At 41.9% G+C, this 20,743-nt stretch overlaps 1 protein-coding gene across 1 annotated transcript in view; it reads left to right on the top strand.

The window, feature by feature from the left end:
- Positions 1–417: 417 nt before the first annotated feature.
- Positions 418–20,743, top strand: part of PRTG (protogenin) — a gene marked incomplete at both ends in the record, with an annotated part of 78,705 nt that continues 58,379 nt past the window's right edge. Inside the window, 2 exons of the mRNA XM_082769481.1 lie at positions 418–484; positions 1,271–1,573. Coding sequence (XP_082625607.1) covers positions 418–484; positions 1,271–1,573 — 370 coding nt within the window. The remainder of the gene's footprint in view (positions 485–1,270; positions 1,574–20,743) is intronic.

Genomic DNA, 20,743 nt, shown 5'->3' with positions numbered 1-20,743 from the left:
CCCCCGACGGCGGGCCCGGCCCCAGCGGCCGAGGCTGCGCCCTCGGGGCGCGGACCCGGCCGGGGGGCGGCCGCCCTCGGGTCCCGGCGGGGCAGCTCCGGGGGTCGGCCCGGATGGCGCCGGGCGCCCCTCGCGTGCGGGGCCGGCTCCGGCTCCGGCTCCGGCTCCTGCCCCCGCCCGGCCCGGGGGCATTGTCCGCCGCGGCCCGCCCCGTCCAGCCGCGGCCCTCCCCCGGCCGGCCCCGGCCCTGCCCCTCGCCCCTCGCCTCCCCGAAGGCCAATGGAGACGGGATGCGGAGGGTAGGGCCGGGACGGGCGCGCCGGGGCCGCTCCTTGTCCGCCCCCTGTCTCCTCCCCTCGCCCGCTGACCGGGCTCTCTGGCGGCGGCCGGCGGGGCACGCGAGCCGCGTCCCGCTAAATGGCGCCGCTCCGCCGCCCGCCGCTGCTGCGGGCGCTGCTCCGGGCGCTGCTGCTGCCGCTGCCAGGTGAGTGCGGGCCGGGCCGGGCCGGGTCCGTGCCGCCGCCGCCGCACGTGGCTGCACCGAGCCGGCACCGGCGGCCGCGCGGCTCCGCGCTTTGTTCGCCCCGCGACGGGGCGGGCGGGCAGCGGGGGGGTGCGGGCAGCCCCGCCGGCAGGGGGCGGGAGCGGGCCGCTGGGCACCGGCCCCTGGGTGCCGTTAACCGGCCCGGCGCCCCCGAGGGCTGGGCGCTGTGAGGGGCGCCCGGGCAGCGGGGACAGGACGGGAGGAGCGGGGGGGTAAAGGGTAGGCTCCGCTCGCCGGAGTGAGGGGTTTCCTTAACGCTTTCTTGTAAAATTAGCCCTTTACGACGCCCCAGCTCCTGTGACAGGCTTGTAAAATTAGCGAGCGGCTCGGGCGCCCGGCGGGTGCTGGCGAAGCTCCGGCGGCGGACAGGAGTTGGCACCTGCGTGGGGGCACGGCGGGGACCCCAGCACCCCGCTGCCTGCAGCACCCCGCTGCCGAGCCGGGGCTGTGCTGGAGGCACCCGTTCCCACACTCATCCCACACCGGGATGCGTCTGGAAGCCGGGAGGCAAGAGGCTGAGCAGCCTGGACCCCGACGACTTTACTCGGCTGGAAGGCAGTGGTGCAGCTTTCCCGGAGGGGGCCGGGGTGCAGCTGGAAGGGCTGGGAGGTCTCGGAGCCTTTAATAGCAGTAACGGGTCTGCCTCGTGTGTGTGGGATTGCTCACAAGTGCTCTGGGTAACAAGCACGGCCGTACTTACAGTCAAAATCTTTTTCTCTCCCTTAGGAGTGTGGTGCTTTAGTGAACTGTTTTTTGTGAAGGAGCCTCAAGATGTTACGGTCTCAAGGAAGGATCCGGTGGTTTTAGACTGCCAGGCCCGTGGTGAAGCTCCTATAAGTATTACGTGGCTGAAAAATGGAGTCAAAGTATCTGAAAATGAAAGGATCTACACTTTATCCAATGGCTCTTTATACATCAGTGAGGTGGAAGGAAAGAAAGGAGAGCTGTCAGATGAAGGATTTTACCAGTGCTTAGCTCTGAACAAGCATGGAGCCATTCTCAGTCAAAAAAGTCACCTTACTCTAGCAAGTAAGTTCCAGCTCTTGTTTGTTAACCTGCTCCCAAGTCTGTGGCAACAGCTCCTGACCAGCACAAAACAACCTATTGTTCTGATGTTTGTGCGCATGAAAAGACAAATCACAAAAGCAAATAGCGAGGCAATTCTGCAAAACACTTGTTTCTTTTTGTATGTGTAAACATTATGAACAAATCTTGTCATGCCTCCGTTCAAGTCTGTGATGTGGCCGGAGTGGCAGAGCCACCTGTGAGCCCTCGTGATCGGTGGTGCCGTATGTGGTTCGCTCACCAGAGCAAGCTGTGCTGGTAGAGTGGTTGCAGATGATGCAGAGCCATGCTGCTACCAACCTTCTGGGTCTCATTTCACAAGTCCTGTTCTTGAAACTTTGCAAGGGTTATCTACAAATCTTTTTTTTTTTTTTTTTTTCTTGTTCAATAGTCTGATGTTGTGATGAGTAGTGTTGGGGATATCTTGGGGCAGAGTACAATAATAATAGAGATGGCTCTCTTTGGGAGAGGAGAGGGGAAAGGTTTTCAGGGCCATCATGAAGATTAAATCAGAGAATCATTTAGGTTAGAAAAGACCTCTAAGATCATCTGGTCCAACCTTTAGCCTAGTACCGCCAAGCCCACCATTAAACCATGTCCCTAAATTACCAAGTCCTTGCTGTTCTGCTGTCTACCTTCAGCCAGGCGGATGGGTACTGTCCCTTTTGGAACTGCTTCAGGGTTCTGGAACCTGCCATAAGGACCTGTTACCTGGTGCCACTGCTTTAGGGTTCTGGAACCTGCCATAAGGACCTGTTACACAGTGCCACTGGGGGAGTCACACTTGTGGGCACTCCAGGCCCTGCTGCTGCCTGAGCGGTGAGGGAAATTGTTGCGTGTAAGTGCCTTTATAGCTTTAATGGTCTGACCCCAAGCGTGTGTTGCCCTTGGTTTTCCTAGCATCTTTAAATGTATTGAGCAAGAGATGTGCGTTGGGAACTGAATGCCATGCCTTCTTCCAGGACAGTGCAGAGTTTTGCCAGTAGGCTGGGGTCATTTCAAAGAGAGTATAACACAGAGTACACAGTTTGTGTAGTCCTCTCATGTTCCCTCTCTAATAGGACTTAACTGATGAACTTAATCTAATAGGAAAAGGCTCCCTTTGACCTCTTCAACCCTGTTCTTCGTGGCAAGTTGCAGTAAACTGTGGCACTGATACCTCTGTGGAAACTAGGCTTTGGCTGTGAATTGCAAGTTTTATCAAATTCAATCTGAAATTAATTAGTTAATACAGTTAGTACATTAACAGGCATTAAAACAGTCTGAATGTTAAACTTTTTTTTTTCTTTTCTTTTTTTTTTTTCCCCCGTGTGCTTCTGAACTGAATATAAAAGCTGTCCATAAGGTATCTCAGGAAGGTGTGAAATACCTTGTTCAGTGATCTGGAGCTTCAGCAGTTGAAGACCAGCCTGGTGGAAGCAGGTGGCTCCAGGAAAGTTACGAGTTTTCACATGCTGCAAGAGGCTGTGAACTCTCAATTTCTGAAAACTGGCTATTTATTACTTTGTATCATGGCATCTTACTCACTTTAAGGATTAGAGCCTTGGTAGTTCTTGGATACTTTTGACTAAATGATGAAAAATGAAGTATTAATATTGTTGACATTTACATTCACAACGTTAGGTTTCAGAGTGTCAGCACCATTAATAAACAAACTGAAGAAAGCCTTTCTTAAGAGGATAGGAATCTCATTTGTTATAAACATAAAGCAAAGCAGTAGATGATGGATTCTGGGTATAGGACTGAGGGAAAAATTAGGGCAATATTAAATATGAGACATTGCAGGAAGAGCTCTGTGTTCCTCATGTGAGAGAACTTCTGGAATGGTATGGAGCACTGTAGTAGTAGAGCATAGTAATACATTGGTATGATCTTGTTGTTTTTTTTTTCTTCAGACAGGATTGAACTGCCGTAAATGTTTGTTTCTCACATACACGTCATTTCACCAGAAAGATGGTTTCACTTTGGTTTGTTTTTAAATAATGAAATCTTACCACCAGGGAAGACACACAAGCAAATAGATTGTGTGTTGTGAATGATACTCTTGTTTTGCAGCCTTTTTGCCTTTTTTTTTTTTTTTTTCTCCTTCCCGTAAGACTATGACAAAAGGTTTCTTTTTCTTCTTTGAATGCTTAAAAAGGTTTCTTATGGCTGTTGGAGAAAACTAGAAGAGATAGCGGATCTGTAATGGTCACAGTAGGTGATGTTGACTTAGAGATTAAGTGGTTAACTAGTGACCAGACGTGAAATTATTCCATGCAGCAGTTTATTCCTTTTTGTTGTATTCCAATCTGCTGAGTTTCAGAATGTCATATCTTTACTGTAAAGCTACAAAAAAGGCAATATTTGGTGTCATTACCACTTGTATCACTGACGTCCAGAAAACACATGCAAAATTGCTTTTCTATCTCATTTTCCAGTGGCTCTACTGGCTGTCATGACTTGCAGAGGTTTAAAGGAAATGAAATTTGAAGTTATGTTTTTTTTTTAGGCTTGTAAGTTTTGTTTAGAATCAGTTGTGGTTGCTGCAAAAGCAAATTACCTTGTGGTCAGGCTACAGAAAGAACTATACATATTAAACAGGTGGAGAATAGGCATTAAATGGGCATTCTTTCTTGGGAGGAAAAAAGCAAATGCTCTCTTAGGTCTCTGGTAGCAGCAGGGTGCAAGGATGTTCTTTTACTCTGCCTGATCAGAGATTTTGCTGGTAAGCTTATCTTTTGCTTCAGAATTGTAATGTTTAGTGTTGCATTTGGAAACCAAAAACTTTAATCTGTCCAAGAGTTTAAGATTTGAACACACAAGGAGATCAGGTCTTGGTTTCTAAAGTTAGGAACTGGAAGCTGAAGGTTGCACTCTTGGCAAGAATTCCATTATTCATGTGCAAATTAAGAATTCACAGGGTTAAAAGGTTAGAAACTGGCCAGGATGAGGTTTACCCTTGTGATAAAGAGCAGATGACCCTCATTCATTGGCCAAAGCTTTCATGTAGCTCCTCTGCAAAGTTAGTGATTGCCATGAATTGTTCTTGAGGAATGCAGAAATTCAAATGTGAGCAGGCCTTTCCTTAAGTGTCACTATGGAGCCTTATCTCCCGAGCACATCAGAGTAGGTCTGCAGGGACAGGGTTCCTCCCCAGAGGCCCCAAGGCTTTGCTTTCCTGTTGTTCATCCATGCACAAAAGAATTTGACTAATTTAGGGCTTTTTTTTTTTTTTTTTTTTGTAAGATCCCCCCACTTTTTTAAAGGAAGCTGTGGAGCTGAGGTATTGCTTAGGTAAAACTAAATATTCGTATCGGTACATGCTTATAGTTGCATCCAAAGCTGGCTAGTTGATGTAGGGGGGAGAGAGGGAGGTTCCTGTGCGGGTCTTTGTGAGGCACCATGTAGGGGTAAAATGCTAATAGAGAAGAGTAAACGACTTACACAAAATTCCCCTTGTTGCTGCCACTGCTACTAGGAGAGATCTCTCTAAACAGAATATAAAAGTCATGTACAACGTGGAGGAAGTCCAAGCACTTCTGGTACAATTTGAATAATCAGCTAAAAATAAATAAAGTGAGATTTTTGTATTTCTGCAATTTAAATGGTGAATAAAAGTTTAACCACAGTTGACTAAGACTCTGTCCATAGATACAGCTAGACTTGCAGTAAGGTAATGCTAAGAAAAAACGGAGAAAGGGCAATCCTGTTCTGAAGTTAGTAACACAGGCTTTGAGTAGTGATTGGATAGGATGCTCACTGTTTATTTCCTTTTCACAAAAAGTGGAAATTGAAGTCTTAAATGGATGGAAGGGATATATACAGCTGGTAGAAGTATCCCTAGAGAACCCTTTCTCCTCTTGTAACTTGGCTGAATGTCTTACGTGCGAATTACAAGAAACATTAAGCCCATTCTTCGTGAACAGGTTTCTGCATTACACCAGAATGAAAGGTTATTCGAGCAGAGGATTTCTTGGAACATGCTCCTTAAGGAAGCTGTTCGCTTTCGTTACAGTTTGAGAACTGCTGGGCCTAGTCCATGTGGCAGGGAACTGGTAATGTTTTTGTTTTTATATCCTACATCTTTTGCTCTACTTTCAAATATTTGATTACTTAAGAGTGCATCCAGCTGTGCATTATCCTCTGCTATGGCAATCACGCTTTCTTAGTACTAAACCATGCTTGTTCCAGCTGCTTGTTCCCACTTTTGCATTGTGCCCTACTTCCTGTGGGCATAGCTACACGTGTGGCTAACTGAACAGGGAACTGATCAGGGTTAAAATAATAGAATTAAAACAAAAGATGTTTTTTAACCCAAATGAGTTCCCTGATGAGTTCTGTTATGGAGCCCCTTGCACTGATTGTACTGGTGTAACTGAGAGGAGTGTTGTGAAGGTGAAAATCTTGGTGGAGAAATGCTACCAAAGCTTAGATTGCCACAAAAATAAATGTTCTTCAAGTGTGGCCTTTTTGGAATGTGTACAGATGCAGAAACGTTGCCCTTCTGCTATTACTTTTTTAAAAATTAATTTTAGTGCCTTGCCTTAAATGAGGAGGTCAATAGCTGTGGTCTAATGCTTTTCTTTCAGTGTGGAATCTGTCATCTCAGGTATCCTCCAAATGTTTATAGATCTCAAAGGTATGTTTAATTATGTTAAATAGTGATGAAGGGAGAAACAAGTTCTGAGATGGGGGTGGGGAGCAGAAGGGCAGAAGTGTTTTCTGACTGAGATGGAATGAAGTGGCAAATGGTTGCTGTAGACAATAGTCTTGTATTAAAAGAGATAGCAAGGTCTTAATGCTGTGGGACTAGTGTGGTTACAGACAATTTGAGGAAGCGCTTGTTTTAGGTTTTTACAAGTGCTGCCTTATTGCTATTGCTTTGATTTGAGTGCCCTGGGAAGAAAACTGCTTCCTAAGCTGAGTGAATGTGGCTGATCTGCAGTGTATTTCCATTCCAGTATTTAAGGCAGGAGGAAGATGTTTAATGTTTAGTTTTTCTTTGTTTAATGTTTTAGTTTTTCTTTTTTTTTTTTTTTTTTTTTTTTTTTTGTCCCATCAATAGGCCCAGCTGTTCAATTGGGAATGCTAGCTGATAACAGTGAAGAAGAGCTGTAGTATTTTTGTACTTTAATTCAGATACACTGAAGAAATAAAAAAAAATAAAAAAAAATAAAAGAGAGAGAAATTTAAATTTATCCTTCTTAACTCTTTCTTTTTTAGAAATTTCTTCAAGAACTCCCCCAGACATTTTTTGACCTGGGCTTCTGCAACATATTTACAGAAGAAATTGTCAAGACATAACAAATTGTTACCTTTTTTTTTTATTATTATTATTCTTTTGCACTAGGGCATTCCTTCTTCTTTCAGCAGAAACTGGTCTGCACGTGTAACAGGTCTTCCACAGGCTAAGGAAGGGGCTTTTACATACTTTCCAGGACAACAAGTATAAGAAACTCTACTTAGCACCTATGAACAGTCTTTGTTTGCGTTACCATGTCAGTAGAGAAGAGAGCTTTTCACAGGTTTCCTCAACGTCTCAGTTTCATATTTGTCAAGCATAATGTCAACCTGAGGCATTTTATGTGCTTGCTGTTCTTCCAAAATAGTGAGGCCAAAGTTATGATGGTTTTTACTGTTTTTTATCACCTTATCTTTATAACATATAAAGTTTTTACCAGCTTCTTTTTTTTAAAGGGAAGCTCAGTCTGACTGGCAGTGGGTTCTGTAGCTAATAAAACCCTCACCTGTGTGAGAAATGTCAAAGTGAAACGTGGTGCCGTGCTGCAAGTTGTTCAGAGCCACGACTAGAGGTGTTCTTACCTGATGCAAATTCTCCATGTGAAGCACGTACTAAACTGTTGAGATTTCTCTTCTTGCAGGGCAGCAAAGGATGCTGTTCTGTTCTTGCAGTGTGGTGCTTCCCCCCACCCCTGCCTTTCTTCTCCCTCCCTCTCTGCATTTCTTGGTGTAGACATTGTTGAAAGGGCATTCAGTAAGGCCCCCTTTTGTCAGCCAGCTCTGATTATCCTAAAGAAAAGGATCTCACTCTGAGCAGTTGTTTGCCTGGAGACTTGTTGTCACGTCTTCACAATTTAACAGCTGTGGCTATTGATGGTGTGCAGGACAACTTAAGACATGACAAAAGAGAGTCTTGGAGGAAGAATTTCTAAGTTACTAAGAACTTTCCTACAGATTTGTCCATCGATTGACATATTTGTGTTTCATTTTTGGGTGTTTTGCTCAACGTTTTGTATTTTTCTACATCTCATATCCAAAACTGTGTACATAATCTTTTGTTTAGTTTTTCTTTTTTTTTTTCTTTTTTTTTTTTTTTTTTTTTTTGTCCCATCAATAGGCCCAGCTGTTAAATTGGGATTGATTACTTCCAGTCTTTATAACTAGTAATCACCACCTAAGTGAAAAAGTAATCAACAACGTCAAACCTTCCCATTTTGTTGAGCAAGTGTGCGTTGTATGGTCAACATTAGTTACCAGGGTCAACCTCTACATTGCTTTTAAGCAGCAGAATTTTAAGCAACATCTACATTTTTAAGTTGATTGTCTTGGCAATTGAGTTAGAGGAGAAAAAATCAAACTAGAAGGTCTGTGCTGGGCACTAAGAAATCCATTGTGGGTAGTGTTCAAAGACCTGCATCTGTATTGAAAACATTTTTTTGTTTGTATGGATAAAATTGCTACTGGATGGAGATAAGCATCAGACATGGGAAGGAGATGGGTATGAAACCAATAGAGTGCGGAGGATTTAACTGTGACTTAAGTGATGAAATCATAACCTTCTCTTCTGTGTTGCTTTTTCTGTATGTAAAGATTTGGAGGGAGATGGCCTTCTTTATATTTTAGAGGAAAATGTAAATAAGTAGTACTAGACAGATTTTCTTTGCTGCCTTTTTTTTTTTTTTTATCTTGATGCTTCCTACATTTCAGCAGTTATTTATTTATTTACTTATTTTAATGAAATAGGATTTTATCTTCTCGAGGGAGGAAAAGTTTTGTTCTGTTGTTAACAATGTGAACATTCATGAAGGCAAAAAAAACCAACAAACCAAAGTGGCATCTGGATAATACAATTATCATCTCAAGGCCTTGCTTCTCAATTGCCTGTCTCTGTTGGGCTTCTGGAAGGAGGTTTCTGACACATCAGTGCATCTGTAACGCAGGGGAATAGCATCTAGGTATCAGTCCCCCCTACTCCCAGGTGCACGTAGGTCTGCCATATGCTTGTGAAGTTCACTTAGTTTCTTCTCCTTATCAACCCCCCCAGAATGACAATGTACAGTCTTTGTGTTGTAGAGGGTAGAAATTTCAGGGTGTCTGAGTCTTTCTGTGCCACTGTTATACTACCAGCTCTTAACATCCTGCTAGAGTCAGGGGATGCCCGAGTTTGGCTGATGGGAAAAATCAGTACGTTTTTCAGTAGTTGTTGAGGAAGTGATGTTCTCTTCTAGCTTGGATGTTTCACTGTAGCAACTGCGATAGCAACTTGTGAGGATCTTCTTGTTCACTACGTGTCAGAGCAGTAGAATGCAACATGAGAAATGAAATACTGAAAACCAACATATTATAAAAGATGCTGACAAGTTTTATAGCTAAAGCTGTTACTAGAATTTAATCATTACTTTGAGGCAAAAGTTGCAAAGTACCAGGATACTACTTCACCATCTCTGGAAGGGCTGCTAGGAATGAGTGTCTTAAGTACTGGGGGGGGAGAAAGTTGGCCAGGAGTGGAGTTTAGTCTTTTGTAGACTTGGTTCTTGGGTTTACATGTGTATAAACTAATTTATTCTGACTAATGTAACAATATACATATATTCCCATAAGTTATTTGAAAATGATCTTAAAAAGTTGTTTCTGCACATAGAAAATGCTTTGAGGAAAGACAAGACTTCTGGAATATGAAACAAGTGGAATGAGTGATGCACTGATAGAGATGTCCTAGCAAAATTGAAAACGGACAAGAATGTTCATTACAGAAATAGAAAATGAGTAGGAACCTCATTAAGTGGAGTTTCTGGCAGTCATGGGCATGGAGGCTGGTGAGGCTCGCAGAATGCGTGATGCACTCGGTCCCAGCCCCACTCCTTTTGGAAACCTGTCCTTGACTATCTAAAAACTCATGAGCGTGTACAGGAAACAACCAGGTCATGTAATTTGACCTTGTATAGCATAAATGAAGGAATTGCTTCTATACACAATGAAAAAGAAAACAAACAAACAAAAACCCCCCACACAAAGCCAAACCAATCAAACAGAACGCTGGAAAATTGAAAATCCAAAGACCAGGTGGTAGAGACGAAGGTACTCTTTTTTGAAAAAAAAAGTGCAAAAAATGATTAGTAATCTGCAAGTGTGGAAACCCTGTGTTTAGATACCTCAGGAGACACTGAGGTATGGCCATTTTTAAGGGATGTTGCTGCAGAAGAAAATACAGGTGAGCCATCTGCTCAGTCAGGTCAGTAGTAAAAAAGCAAAACCAAAAGAACTCAGCAGTCATTTCCATAGAAAGCATAGAAAGTAATGATCATCACTTTTCCTCTCAAGACCTTAAAGTTCTACTTTGACTTCTATTTTATCATTTTTTTTCAGTAGTAGAATACTACTGAGCAAATTATGTCTCCAGCCTTTGCCAAGTGACTACCATTAGAGCCCCTGTGAAGTTCTCTTGGACAGCAAGAAATAAGATTTCCATTGTTTGTGAATTATGAATGAATTCTGTTGTGAAAAGCACAAATCTAACTGGAGGAGAGGGTCTTGATATACCTTCTCATCTGTAAAATCTTCAGAAGAAAACTTTCTACCTGGAATCAATATAATGGGCCTGGTGGTAGGATGGGTTTTGTCTCAAAACCCTGCAGTTCATCAAATCAGTATTTAGACGGGGAATGTCTTTGCCAAGCCTGTGCTTAAGTAGATGTTACCTAGTCCACTAGTCTCAGAACATGATAAAATTGTGATTTTGAATTTGAAAATAGCAATGTTTTCCTTTATCCTAGAAGTATGTGTAATGGAAATTAGCTGTTGTTCCATTCTGAAGTTATTTGAATGTGAGAGTCAGTTTTGAAAGAAATTATCACCAAGTCGACCAGTGGGAAGGGACTCACAAAAGTTACTACAGGCATTAAACATGTCTTCTGGTGTTCTTTTAATACATAGCTAAGGGGCAGTTAAACTAAGTCTTTGCATCTTGTGATTTGTATCTTGGATCCACTGATGCCTGCATGTTAGAAGCTGGAGGAGATTTTGTGAACAGCAGCAACTCTTTAACTTCAGACTGATTTTTTTTTTTTTGTTGTTTAAGCATCTTTAGATATGATTCCTGTTCATATTGATTGATTACATTGTCTGTTCTCATTTCATTAGGTCAGAATTTCTTGTGCAAAACCCACCTGTCCTTATGGTATCATAAATTAATAGAATTATAGAAGAAAAAATGCTGGATTCTTAATTGATCTGTAATTTTACGACATGTGTAACAGTTAATCTGGAGATACCCTGGTAGATATCTACGGCTTACTTCTCAAGTCTTACATTACACTAAATATCTTTCTGAATTTTCTAGGTGAGGGTTTTGAGTTATTTATGTAGATATATGTATAACTCCCATTTGAGCCATGTCAGGTTAAAGAGAAAAAAACACAAGAGAATAGGACTGGAAAAAGAATCTGTTCTTTTGTATCCCCTCAACCTCTGCAGTATTAATTTCTCACGTGAAGTAGCGATGATCAGTCGCCTTTTCTTACACCAACATCACCAAGGCCATCTATCTGCCTGTCACAGACTGGCTTGTTGTTTTTTTAAGCTGTATTGTGATGCACTCACTTCTGCACACCTTAACATAAGGAGAAGCATTGAATACAAAAGCTTTTCATTTGTTTGTTGATTGTTCTAATATTCACATTTTTCTCTGCATTTGTGTCCAGTGTTCCCACCCTTTTCTAATTCTCATGTGTCATAGGCAGTTTTTGCTGCATGTATTTTTTTTTTCTTTTTTTTTTTTCTTTTTTTTTTTTTTTTTAATATGCTATGTTTTTGCTTTGGACTTGCAAAACTGCTTCTGCTAATCCCCTCCTCCTCCTTATTCCTGTCTGGTGGCTGGAAGGAGGTACTGTTTTCCAGTGGAGCTTATTTTCACAGCTGTGGCAAAGGAGGGAAGTGTCATAAGATACTTAAAGGTCAATTTTGACCCCAAATTTAGATGAGGTAAAAATGATTGGACAGAACCGTAATATCTTGTCTCAAGTGGTCTGGCTGTCATTTCAAAATCAGATAATAAGTATGATTAAGAAAAAGCTGTTTTGATAGCCTTTACAATAGACAATAACAAGGGGACAGTGTTACCTGGTATTGGTTTTTGTTCCACGTTTTGTTACAACTGGAAGTTATCAAATAAGCCATCATGTTTTCAAGGAAACTTTAAAATGAGACTCAACGTCTTTGAACACGCAGAAGAGTTCTAAATAATTTCTTGCTTTCTCTTGCTAGTACAATCTTGAACATATTAATAATTGTTTGGGTAATTTATCAGCAGATTAACTAGTGTAAATTGTTAAATTACCATGTCACTGTCTACACTGAGATTCTAGTAAACCTCTAATAACTCTAACATGTGCCTCAGGCAGAGCTGTGCATTATGTATGCTCTTTGTAACGAGAATTCATTGACTTTATGAAGCCATTGACAGACATTTATCATTTTGTTCATTAAACTTGTCTGTGACATCCGGCAAATTGATGTTAACTGGAAATATTCTCCAGGAGTTCTGGCACGACTCTGTCATTTTGCCTGAGGAAAGAGAAACTTTGCATGTGGTGTGTCCCAAATTACAAGGGTGAAACTTCCTTCCCCTTCACCGTCCCCCAAAAGTGTAAATGAGCACATGACAATCTTTTTTTTTTCCCATCTTCCTTTTAGTGCTCCTTTATGCAAACAGCCCTGTGACCCACAGTTTACAAGCAGATTTATCATTGATCTTCTGTAGAGGTTGAAACTGGATACTGCTTTTATTAGTTCAGCCAGTCCGTGCCATGAGGGCAGCTCAATTTTATCACGACTGAGCTGTATACAGCATATGTGGCATAATACAAATCTGCAGTGCTCTGTGCACTGTGGCTCATGCAACCGGTACATCTAAGTCTGTAGTCTGGTGAATCACTCTATGTGTTCTCAAAATTAATGTTTTGTTTATTTAAGAAGTGGATATGGTGCAAGGATTTTTGTTTGTTTTTCATTTTTGAAACATGATTTTTGTTGTTCCTTCCAGCTGGTAAACTTTTTTTTCTCCTTGTTTTAAGGCTGTGAACCTTATTTCTAGCAATAATTATTTTCTAGTATTTGGGATTCTTGGCTATGATAAACACTAGAAGAGGTAAGCATTGATACGGTGTGCAGTGCATGGAATTTTTGGTAATACTGATTGGAGTTTGTGACATTCCCAGCACATGGCATTTAGTACTTGTTTTTAATGGTCATCACCTTCACATGATATTGCTTATTGCTGATTCACATAAAACATATGGTAGATGACCAAATGCTTTGTTGAAAAGCTTCACAATATATGTTGTAGGGTAGTGATTCATTTGGTCTTTTGAAATTACAGTGTTTGGAATGATATCTTATTCGTTCTGCTCTTGAGCACCTGGTGTGAAAAATATGTGCTTTTAACACCTGCCTGTGTTTGATTCCTGTGGATAGCTATCTCCAGCAATGGTAGAGGTTGTTAATAGGATATCTGCCCACCTGCTAGTGTTCCTGTTGTGCTACCTGGATCCAGTTGTATCTGGGATCTTTCAGAGCAGGAATGAATGTGCTAACAATTTGTGGCATATCAGACTAAAATGCTTATTAATGGGTTAAAGACAAGGTTCAGATTGTAAAACCATCCAAAAATTGAACATCCCAAAATCTGTTAGGTAAGATGTTCATCTTTTGAGAGAAAGAGTAGAGCAGTTGGCTCTTTAAAATATATTGTGTCCCACTACATAATAGTTCACTGGATTAAATGAATTTATTGATTTCTGCTTCTTTACTGACACACATTTATGAGCAGTTTCTTTGGCACCATAGCCACATGTCAAAGGTCATAACTTTCCTTCACTGTGGAAGAATAAAAGCTTTCAGATGGTGAATCCCTGAAATCCACACAGTGCTTTATATGTTCATCCATAGCACCTGCATAGAATGATTGTGATTTCATGACTTTATGTAAAATAAATAATAAAAATATGCACGCTAAAAAAATCTGTCCTTATGTATCATAAATGAACTGCAGGAAACTATTTCTCTGCACACAAGGCAAGATACCTAATTTGCTAATAGGTATCATTATAAGATACATGGTATTATACTAGGCTTTGTTTAAGGTCATAGGTTATATTGAGAATATTTCGTTTTAAGAATATGATAAGCATTTCTCATGAAGAATTTCATTGGACTTCGGTTTAGAAACAGTGCTTCTTTACTTTTAGAGCTGAGTCAAAGACATATTATACTTTCTGCACCGGAGGTGATACTGGAGGTAGATCCTACCGAGAGAATAAAATGCATTCAAAACCTATGTTCTGTGTTAAGAAAAGCATTTGTAATGTTGATGTTTACTTTAATGTCCTTCATTAGTGGTAGCCTATGGGATTTTAGGTGGATACTGGATATGAAATTCCACTGATGACGTGATCATGAAGCTATTAAAAAAGAAACTGCAATGGAATATAAAGAAGTTCAATCTATCCAAAAGAGAAGAATCAATCATGCTTTAAACAAAAGGTGGCTGATACTAGTTTTGAAATTTTGGAAGTGTAGGGATTAGGATGCAGTAAATGCCATGTCTCTTGTTCAGTCTGTGGTGCTCATCTGATTGGTAACATGGCAGAAAAAACACCTTTTTTGGGGATATGTAAATTATTGAACTAATGTAGTTAGCTGTGATGATTTGAACTGGTGTCCTCTGGGATCCTACAAGTACTAGACCTGGCTTGGATATAAGCAAGAAGGAGTAGCTGGGATATGGGACTATCTGGGAAGGGTTGTCTCAACTTTTTGGAGCTATCAACTGGTAGAATAGCTCAGACCATCTCAAGAAACAACTGAGTAAGTCTGAGCTGCAGACTGTTTCTTGTAACTTCGTTCTGATTTGGAGTCATTGAAACGTCTGTGCTAGGTAAGGTGGAAGTTTTGGAATGTTAGCAGGGGTTGGCCCTGTATCTTTTTTTTTTTTTTTTTTCTTTCCCCTTTGGCTTTAATCCCAATAACAGGACTATTTCTGAAGGAATAGCAGAGCCTAGAGTTATGTCAATGGGAAAAACATCATTTTCTGAGAAGACAAATATCCTTCCTATCAAGTATCCCAAAACAGAGAATTGGCTGCTGAGCTTTATTTTTACATAGTACAGATGAAACCTGTGTTTTTTTTGTTTGTTTGTTTGTTTTTCAGTCAGGAATCTTGCTAAAAATACCAGCAGTCACCTTTCCTGGTCTGTTGATCTGTGCAAATGATGGTCTTATTCTGAGCAGACTGGTGGCACTGTCTGCCAGTAAACTTACCAAACAGTAATATCCCAGTAATATTGCAGTAATAATAGTAATAATAATATATAGCGCTATTGCAGGACTGCGGTTACTAAGTTTCTGACATGTTAACCTTTTGAATAGAAATTTGTCATGTCAATATCCATCTCTTTGTTATTAAATATCTGTGTCTTTTTAATAATTATTACTACTATTTCTTTTTATACAGTAGACTTCTGCAGGACTGCTTATCCCATTCACTCACAAATCTCAAGTAAAACTGCTTTTTCTGTATTTTTTTTTCCACTAGGAAAGCATGGGAATGTCTACTTAGGGAGCAGAGACATAGGATTTGTTGGGAAGTGGTCTGGGAGTAGCTTTTTCAGTTGCTATTAAGATGTTTCCAAAGTTGGTTGTCCTGCAAATTGTGAGGAAAAATCCTGAGTTTGCACGCATTCAGCACGGCCTTACTCGCCTAGAGACACCGAGGGTGTTGTTGGTGCTGAGCATGTTGTTTGGGAAGGCCAAGCTGGGCCTGCCTTCCAAGCAGCTGCAGGCAGCTGTGGACTTGCCTTTTTCTCCTGCTCTGAATTGCTGAGGAGCTGAAGTGTGATCTAACACTGCCTGGAGAAACCAGCTGGCATCGAAAGCTGAAGTCAGCGAAAACAATGGCCTAATTACCTGGGGAGGAAGTTTGGGAGAGCAAGTGGGCGAGGTGGAGGTGTGAGTGGCCTCATGTGTCTAGAGGTCAGGAAGGGGAAGAGAAACGCATTGGTGGGAAGTGACCAGAACTGGGGAAAGGTCTGCGGAGGGAGGCCTGGGGTTGGCTCCGTGTGGAGATCACCATGGGTACAGGGTGGGACTGGGAGAGCACTGGGGGGCTACCAAAGCCTGGCTCCAGAGAAATGGCAGAGAGGAGTGTGCCTGTCGGAGCAACTTGCAGTGAGGACCTGGGAGTCCCGGACTTTTCGCAGGCACTTCAGGAAGGCAAAGAATAACCTCGCAGTGAGGGGACCTGCGAAGGATGGAAATTGCATCACTGCTTCAACCAGGAGCTTCTGTGTTCTGTGCCACAACCAGGTTGGCCCTACCGGTCACAGAAAGCCTGTCATGATGTGCTGCTTTTTTCCTCTGTGCTTGATGTGAGGCTCTGTGTTTCGGTCTCTTGGAGCCGCAACAAGTTGGAGCTGTGCTTGCAGCACATGGGGTGCTGTGAAGGATCACTGTCATATCTTGGACTCCTAAAGTTAGTGATGTTTTGGGCCACCATCCGACTGTTTGTACCCAGCGGTAAAATTAAAATAATAATAGAACCTCGCCTTGAGGTGTTGTGTGAGTAAACGCGTTTCCATTTGTGAAGAACTGTAGTTCAGAGCCCTGCAGAAAAGGCCATAGGGAATTTAATAACTCTGTCTTCGCGGCAGGGCTTAGTAGAGTGCAATAAATAAGGAATGAGGCCACACACTGCACAGAGAGGGGAAAACAAAATATTGAATAGTTGCTCATTACATGAACACTATTCATTTGGTGCCATGAATAGTAGGGGAAGTGTGATTGTGCAAAGTTGGATTGTTTGCTAAGGCACGTATATAAACAAAAAATGGACTTCCATGAGCAACTTCTTCATCAGTTTCCTGACTTCTGAGCACTTGAGTTTGCAAATTTTCGTCGTGTGTGTATACACACATGTGAGAGGCAGATAAACTGAATGCTACATTAGTTGGAAAGCTTGGTGGTTAGCTTCATTTGTCTAACGTGTATGTAATGCAGCAACAAAAGAAATAAATATACCTGAAAATACAAGTTTTATGTAGGCAGGGTGTCAGGAAAAGCCTTGTGATGGCAGAGTACCTGCCTCCTGCTACAGTTCTGAGACAAGTTAAATATCAGAACTGTCTGATCCAACCAAGGCATGGACTGGTGTGTCAGCATGTACGTGTATTTAACAATAGCTTTAATTTTAGTTTAAAATATTTTGGTGAACAGTGGGTTGTTATTGCCCTGCTTTACTGACCAGTGAAGATCTGGTAGAAGTCTGTAGCAGGACTTGTAAACCTGCTGGTAGTATTGTTTATCACAAAGTAAGCTGACTTAGGAAGCCTTATAACACAGAACTAACAAACCCCACATTTGATTTATACTTTTGACTACAGTTTAAGCTTGTGTGTAGACAGGACTTGTATGAGCACTGAGCTGTATAATTCTCTAGTGTTTGTCAGGGCAACTTTTATTCTCTCTGTGATCTGGTTCGGAGGGGAAATAGTGTTTTTTTTTTTGTGTGTTTGCTTTGCTTGGTTGGTTGGTTTTCCTCCCCTGGTGTATGGGAGACAAGCTTTTTTTGTGGTGAGTGGTTTTAGGTCGGTGCCAGAGAGAACTGTGAACTGCAGTGCTGCGAAGAAATTAGCACCTGTGGGTCGCACCTCCTCCTCTATCTGGTCTGTCCATTACTTTTTAAATTTTTTCTCCCTCAAATATTTATGCGATGCTCCGGCTTATAGCCTAGAGCACCATGTACTTGCTAGGCTGTAGATCTTATCTGGAGGCACAGGGTGCCTTTCTGAAAATGTAGCTCACAGTGTTCATGACTTTCATGACTAGAGAGCAGCCCATCCTTTTATTTCCCCCCCCTCTCTTCCCAACACATTTATGCAAAGTATCTCAAAAGCAGTGAAGTAATCAGCACTTTGCACTTTTGGTGCACCTGGATCCTGTTGGGGATCTGGCTCTTTGTGTGCCTTACCTTCTTTCTCTAAGGATGTTTTTCACAGGCATGTTCAGTAGCTGGAATTATGAGGAAATGTTAAGCATTGTTTTTGCTTACTTTAATTGTTCCTTACCCTATTATTTAGTTGTTGCCGTGTTTGCCATTTTCTTGCTTTTACCTAGATAATAGTTGCCCGGCCTTTCACAAACTTGTGAAGAGGAAAGATGGTGACCACCTGAAACAATAATATCTGCAGCAGAATAGCCTGAGAACTTTAAATAACCGAAGGGGACCGTTTCCAAGGCAGCTAAGTGACCTTTGGATCCCAGAAGCGGGCTATTCATAGAGGCAAAGCCTTTGTCCTGCTTTGACCAGTGGTCAGTGAACTCTGGCAGGCCCCTCGGCTCACCATCTTGGCCCTAGACTAGCAGCTGGTGATTGATTCATTTAACTGTCCAGATTCACATTCTTCTGTCAAGGACTTGTCAAGGAAGAAAAAGGTTCTGTGGAGGGCTATTCATTTTGCTAAAAGGAAAGGGATGCATTATATGATTGAGTGGATTACTTTTGGGTCAGAAGAGTTCCTGATTCGCTCTGTTTTAATTCGGCCTTCAATCAAAGAGAGATTTAGTTTATCAGCACAGTGTGATGCTCATGAAGAAGGACAGATCATTTCAATTCCATCAGTGTGATAGGGCTTTTTTTTTTCCTCTTCCTTCCTGTGATTTCTTCCTTTCCTCTCAGGTTTTTTGCCAACAAGTAAATAGATTTTTGTGATCAGTTGATGTAACAGGGTCGAGAATAGTAATTTTTATCAACCTTTTACCTAGTTTTAATGTGTAAAATATATGAATATTGTATTTCTAACCCTTCCAATACCTCTCATATAGGTGGTGTTAAGCAATCCAGAAAAGACTAAAGCACGTAAAAGAAGATTAGTGAGTTACCTCCGTTTTAGATACAGAGAAAACTGAGAAGAGGACAAGTTGTACGGGATCTAATTAATAGATTGCTTACCTACAGACACCTCAGGCAGCTGTAAAGATAGTAGAAGATAGTATCTTCTATCTAGTACACATTTTCACCTGAAAAACAAAAGTTTGTTGTACAAACTCAGCATTCTCCAAATGGACAAGAGGGCCACCTCTCCATTTGTCTGATTCTGTTTTTAGAATCCCCGTTGTTAAACAGAGGGAGGTGTTTCGTGCTTTACAAAATTTGAGTCATGTTTTCAGTTTTGTAGTTAATGCACCCAGAAACTAACTTTTGATTTGCACTATGAAAGTATTTTGCCAGGCCCTTCTGTCCATCTTCCCTTCATCTGGGCCAGGTTTCCTTAGCGTTAAGATTTTTCTTTTCTTTTCTTTTCCTGCTGATCCTCTACATAACGTACTGAGGAAAGAGTGTTGTTGCTTAGCTCCTTCCACTGGAAATAGCAGGCATTTAAGAGCAGATCTCGCTAGTTAACCTTCTGCATCTGTTTGAATGAGCACGATGAGCTGCAGCAGATGAAATATGACCTTCAAGTTTCTTTCCCCACTCGTATAAACTATGTATTGTTTTGATTTGGCTTATTGAACGCATTATGAGGGATTTCTGATTGGCTTCAGGCCAAGGTGTTAAACTTCTGCTGATGGAAGAACAAATGCATAATGCACAAGAAAATACAGTGGGACTTCCCCTGTTTACTCTTTTCTCTTCCTCTTTTTGAGGGAAATGGGAGAATTTTGTATTTGTTGAGATAAATGAGTGGCTTACGCTATCTTAAGAGCACAAGAGATGAAGGAACTCTGAGCTAATCTAACCGTGCTTAGCTATTCTCTGTTACACTGCTCTATAGATGTGGCAGAAATCTGGGCTAAGTACAACATCTGTTGAGTAGGCCTCCTTTGCCACTTGCAGATATTATTTCATGGGGGCTTGGCGATACTCTTTTCATGTCTACACTTGCATTTCCCGAGGATCAGTCCCGTTTCTTGGAGCTTGGTTGTTTCAGGCTGGAGTATGATGTTTGGGATGGGGGTACCAGCTTCTCCGTGCTCCAGGTAACATAACCTTGGTGCCTGGGGTAGCTGTGACTCATGGCCCTGAGCTGAAGGTAAATAATGAGCCTTTGAAAATCATGGGGATAGAAAATGGCTTGTCAGTGTGTATTAGAGCACATAAGAAATCTAATAAGCAGAGGTATTACCTACTTAGTAGGACATCACTCTTGGCTTGTGCTGGGACCGAGCAAACTGGAAATCCAGCTCTTGCCTCCCACCCCAGAAGTCGACAGCCGTAGCAAGCAGCATAAAATAAGGGGTCACCTTATGAGGTGACTTCCTCTAAAGACATTTTTTTGTTTATTCTGCTTGCTTTTGATATGAGGGCTTTTATGGTAAATCCAGAATAAATTTGCAGATTATTTTCCAGACAGATAAGGGAGTGAAATAAATATACTTAGGGGGAAATACAGGCATTTCCATGGCATTGAAGGCAGTGTGATTTTCATCTGGAAGCTGTACCTCTGATTTGTTACAAGGTCCTGCCCTTCCCCACCTCCAGAAATACTGCAGATAAGCATTTAACTAGAGGAATTAAATAGTTTTCAGCAAACACACAGTACTGAAAATGCTTTTTGTTACTTTTTTGTTGATGTGTGAAGTTTTTTTTCTGTTTTTCCCTCTGCTGCTCTCAGAGCCGTTCTGAATTTTGCTGTTAGTTACTGTGCTGCACAGAAAGGCTGTTCCTGGGGAGGTCTCTGGGCTGTGTAATGCGGTAGGGGGGCATTTGGTGACAGGAATGAGCTGAAGGCGTTTGGTCCTTGAGAGCGGAGGCATCTCTCCTTCCCTTTCCCCGCGGGAATGCAGCAATGTTGACATTTGGAGAGGGGGCTGAAGGGCTTGAATTCTCAGCATCTCTCCCCAGCGTTTTGCAGTGAAATT

The sequence above is a fragment of the Aythya marila genome, assembly GCF_965140915.1.
Source record: "Aythya marila genome assembly, chromosome: 11".
Lineage (NCBI taxonomy): Eukaryota > Metazoa > Chordata > Aves > Anseriformes > Anatidae > Aythya > Aythya marila.
Note: the sequence above shows the minus strand (reverse complement) of the source record. Positions and strands in the feature narration are given on the sequence as shown.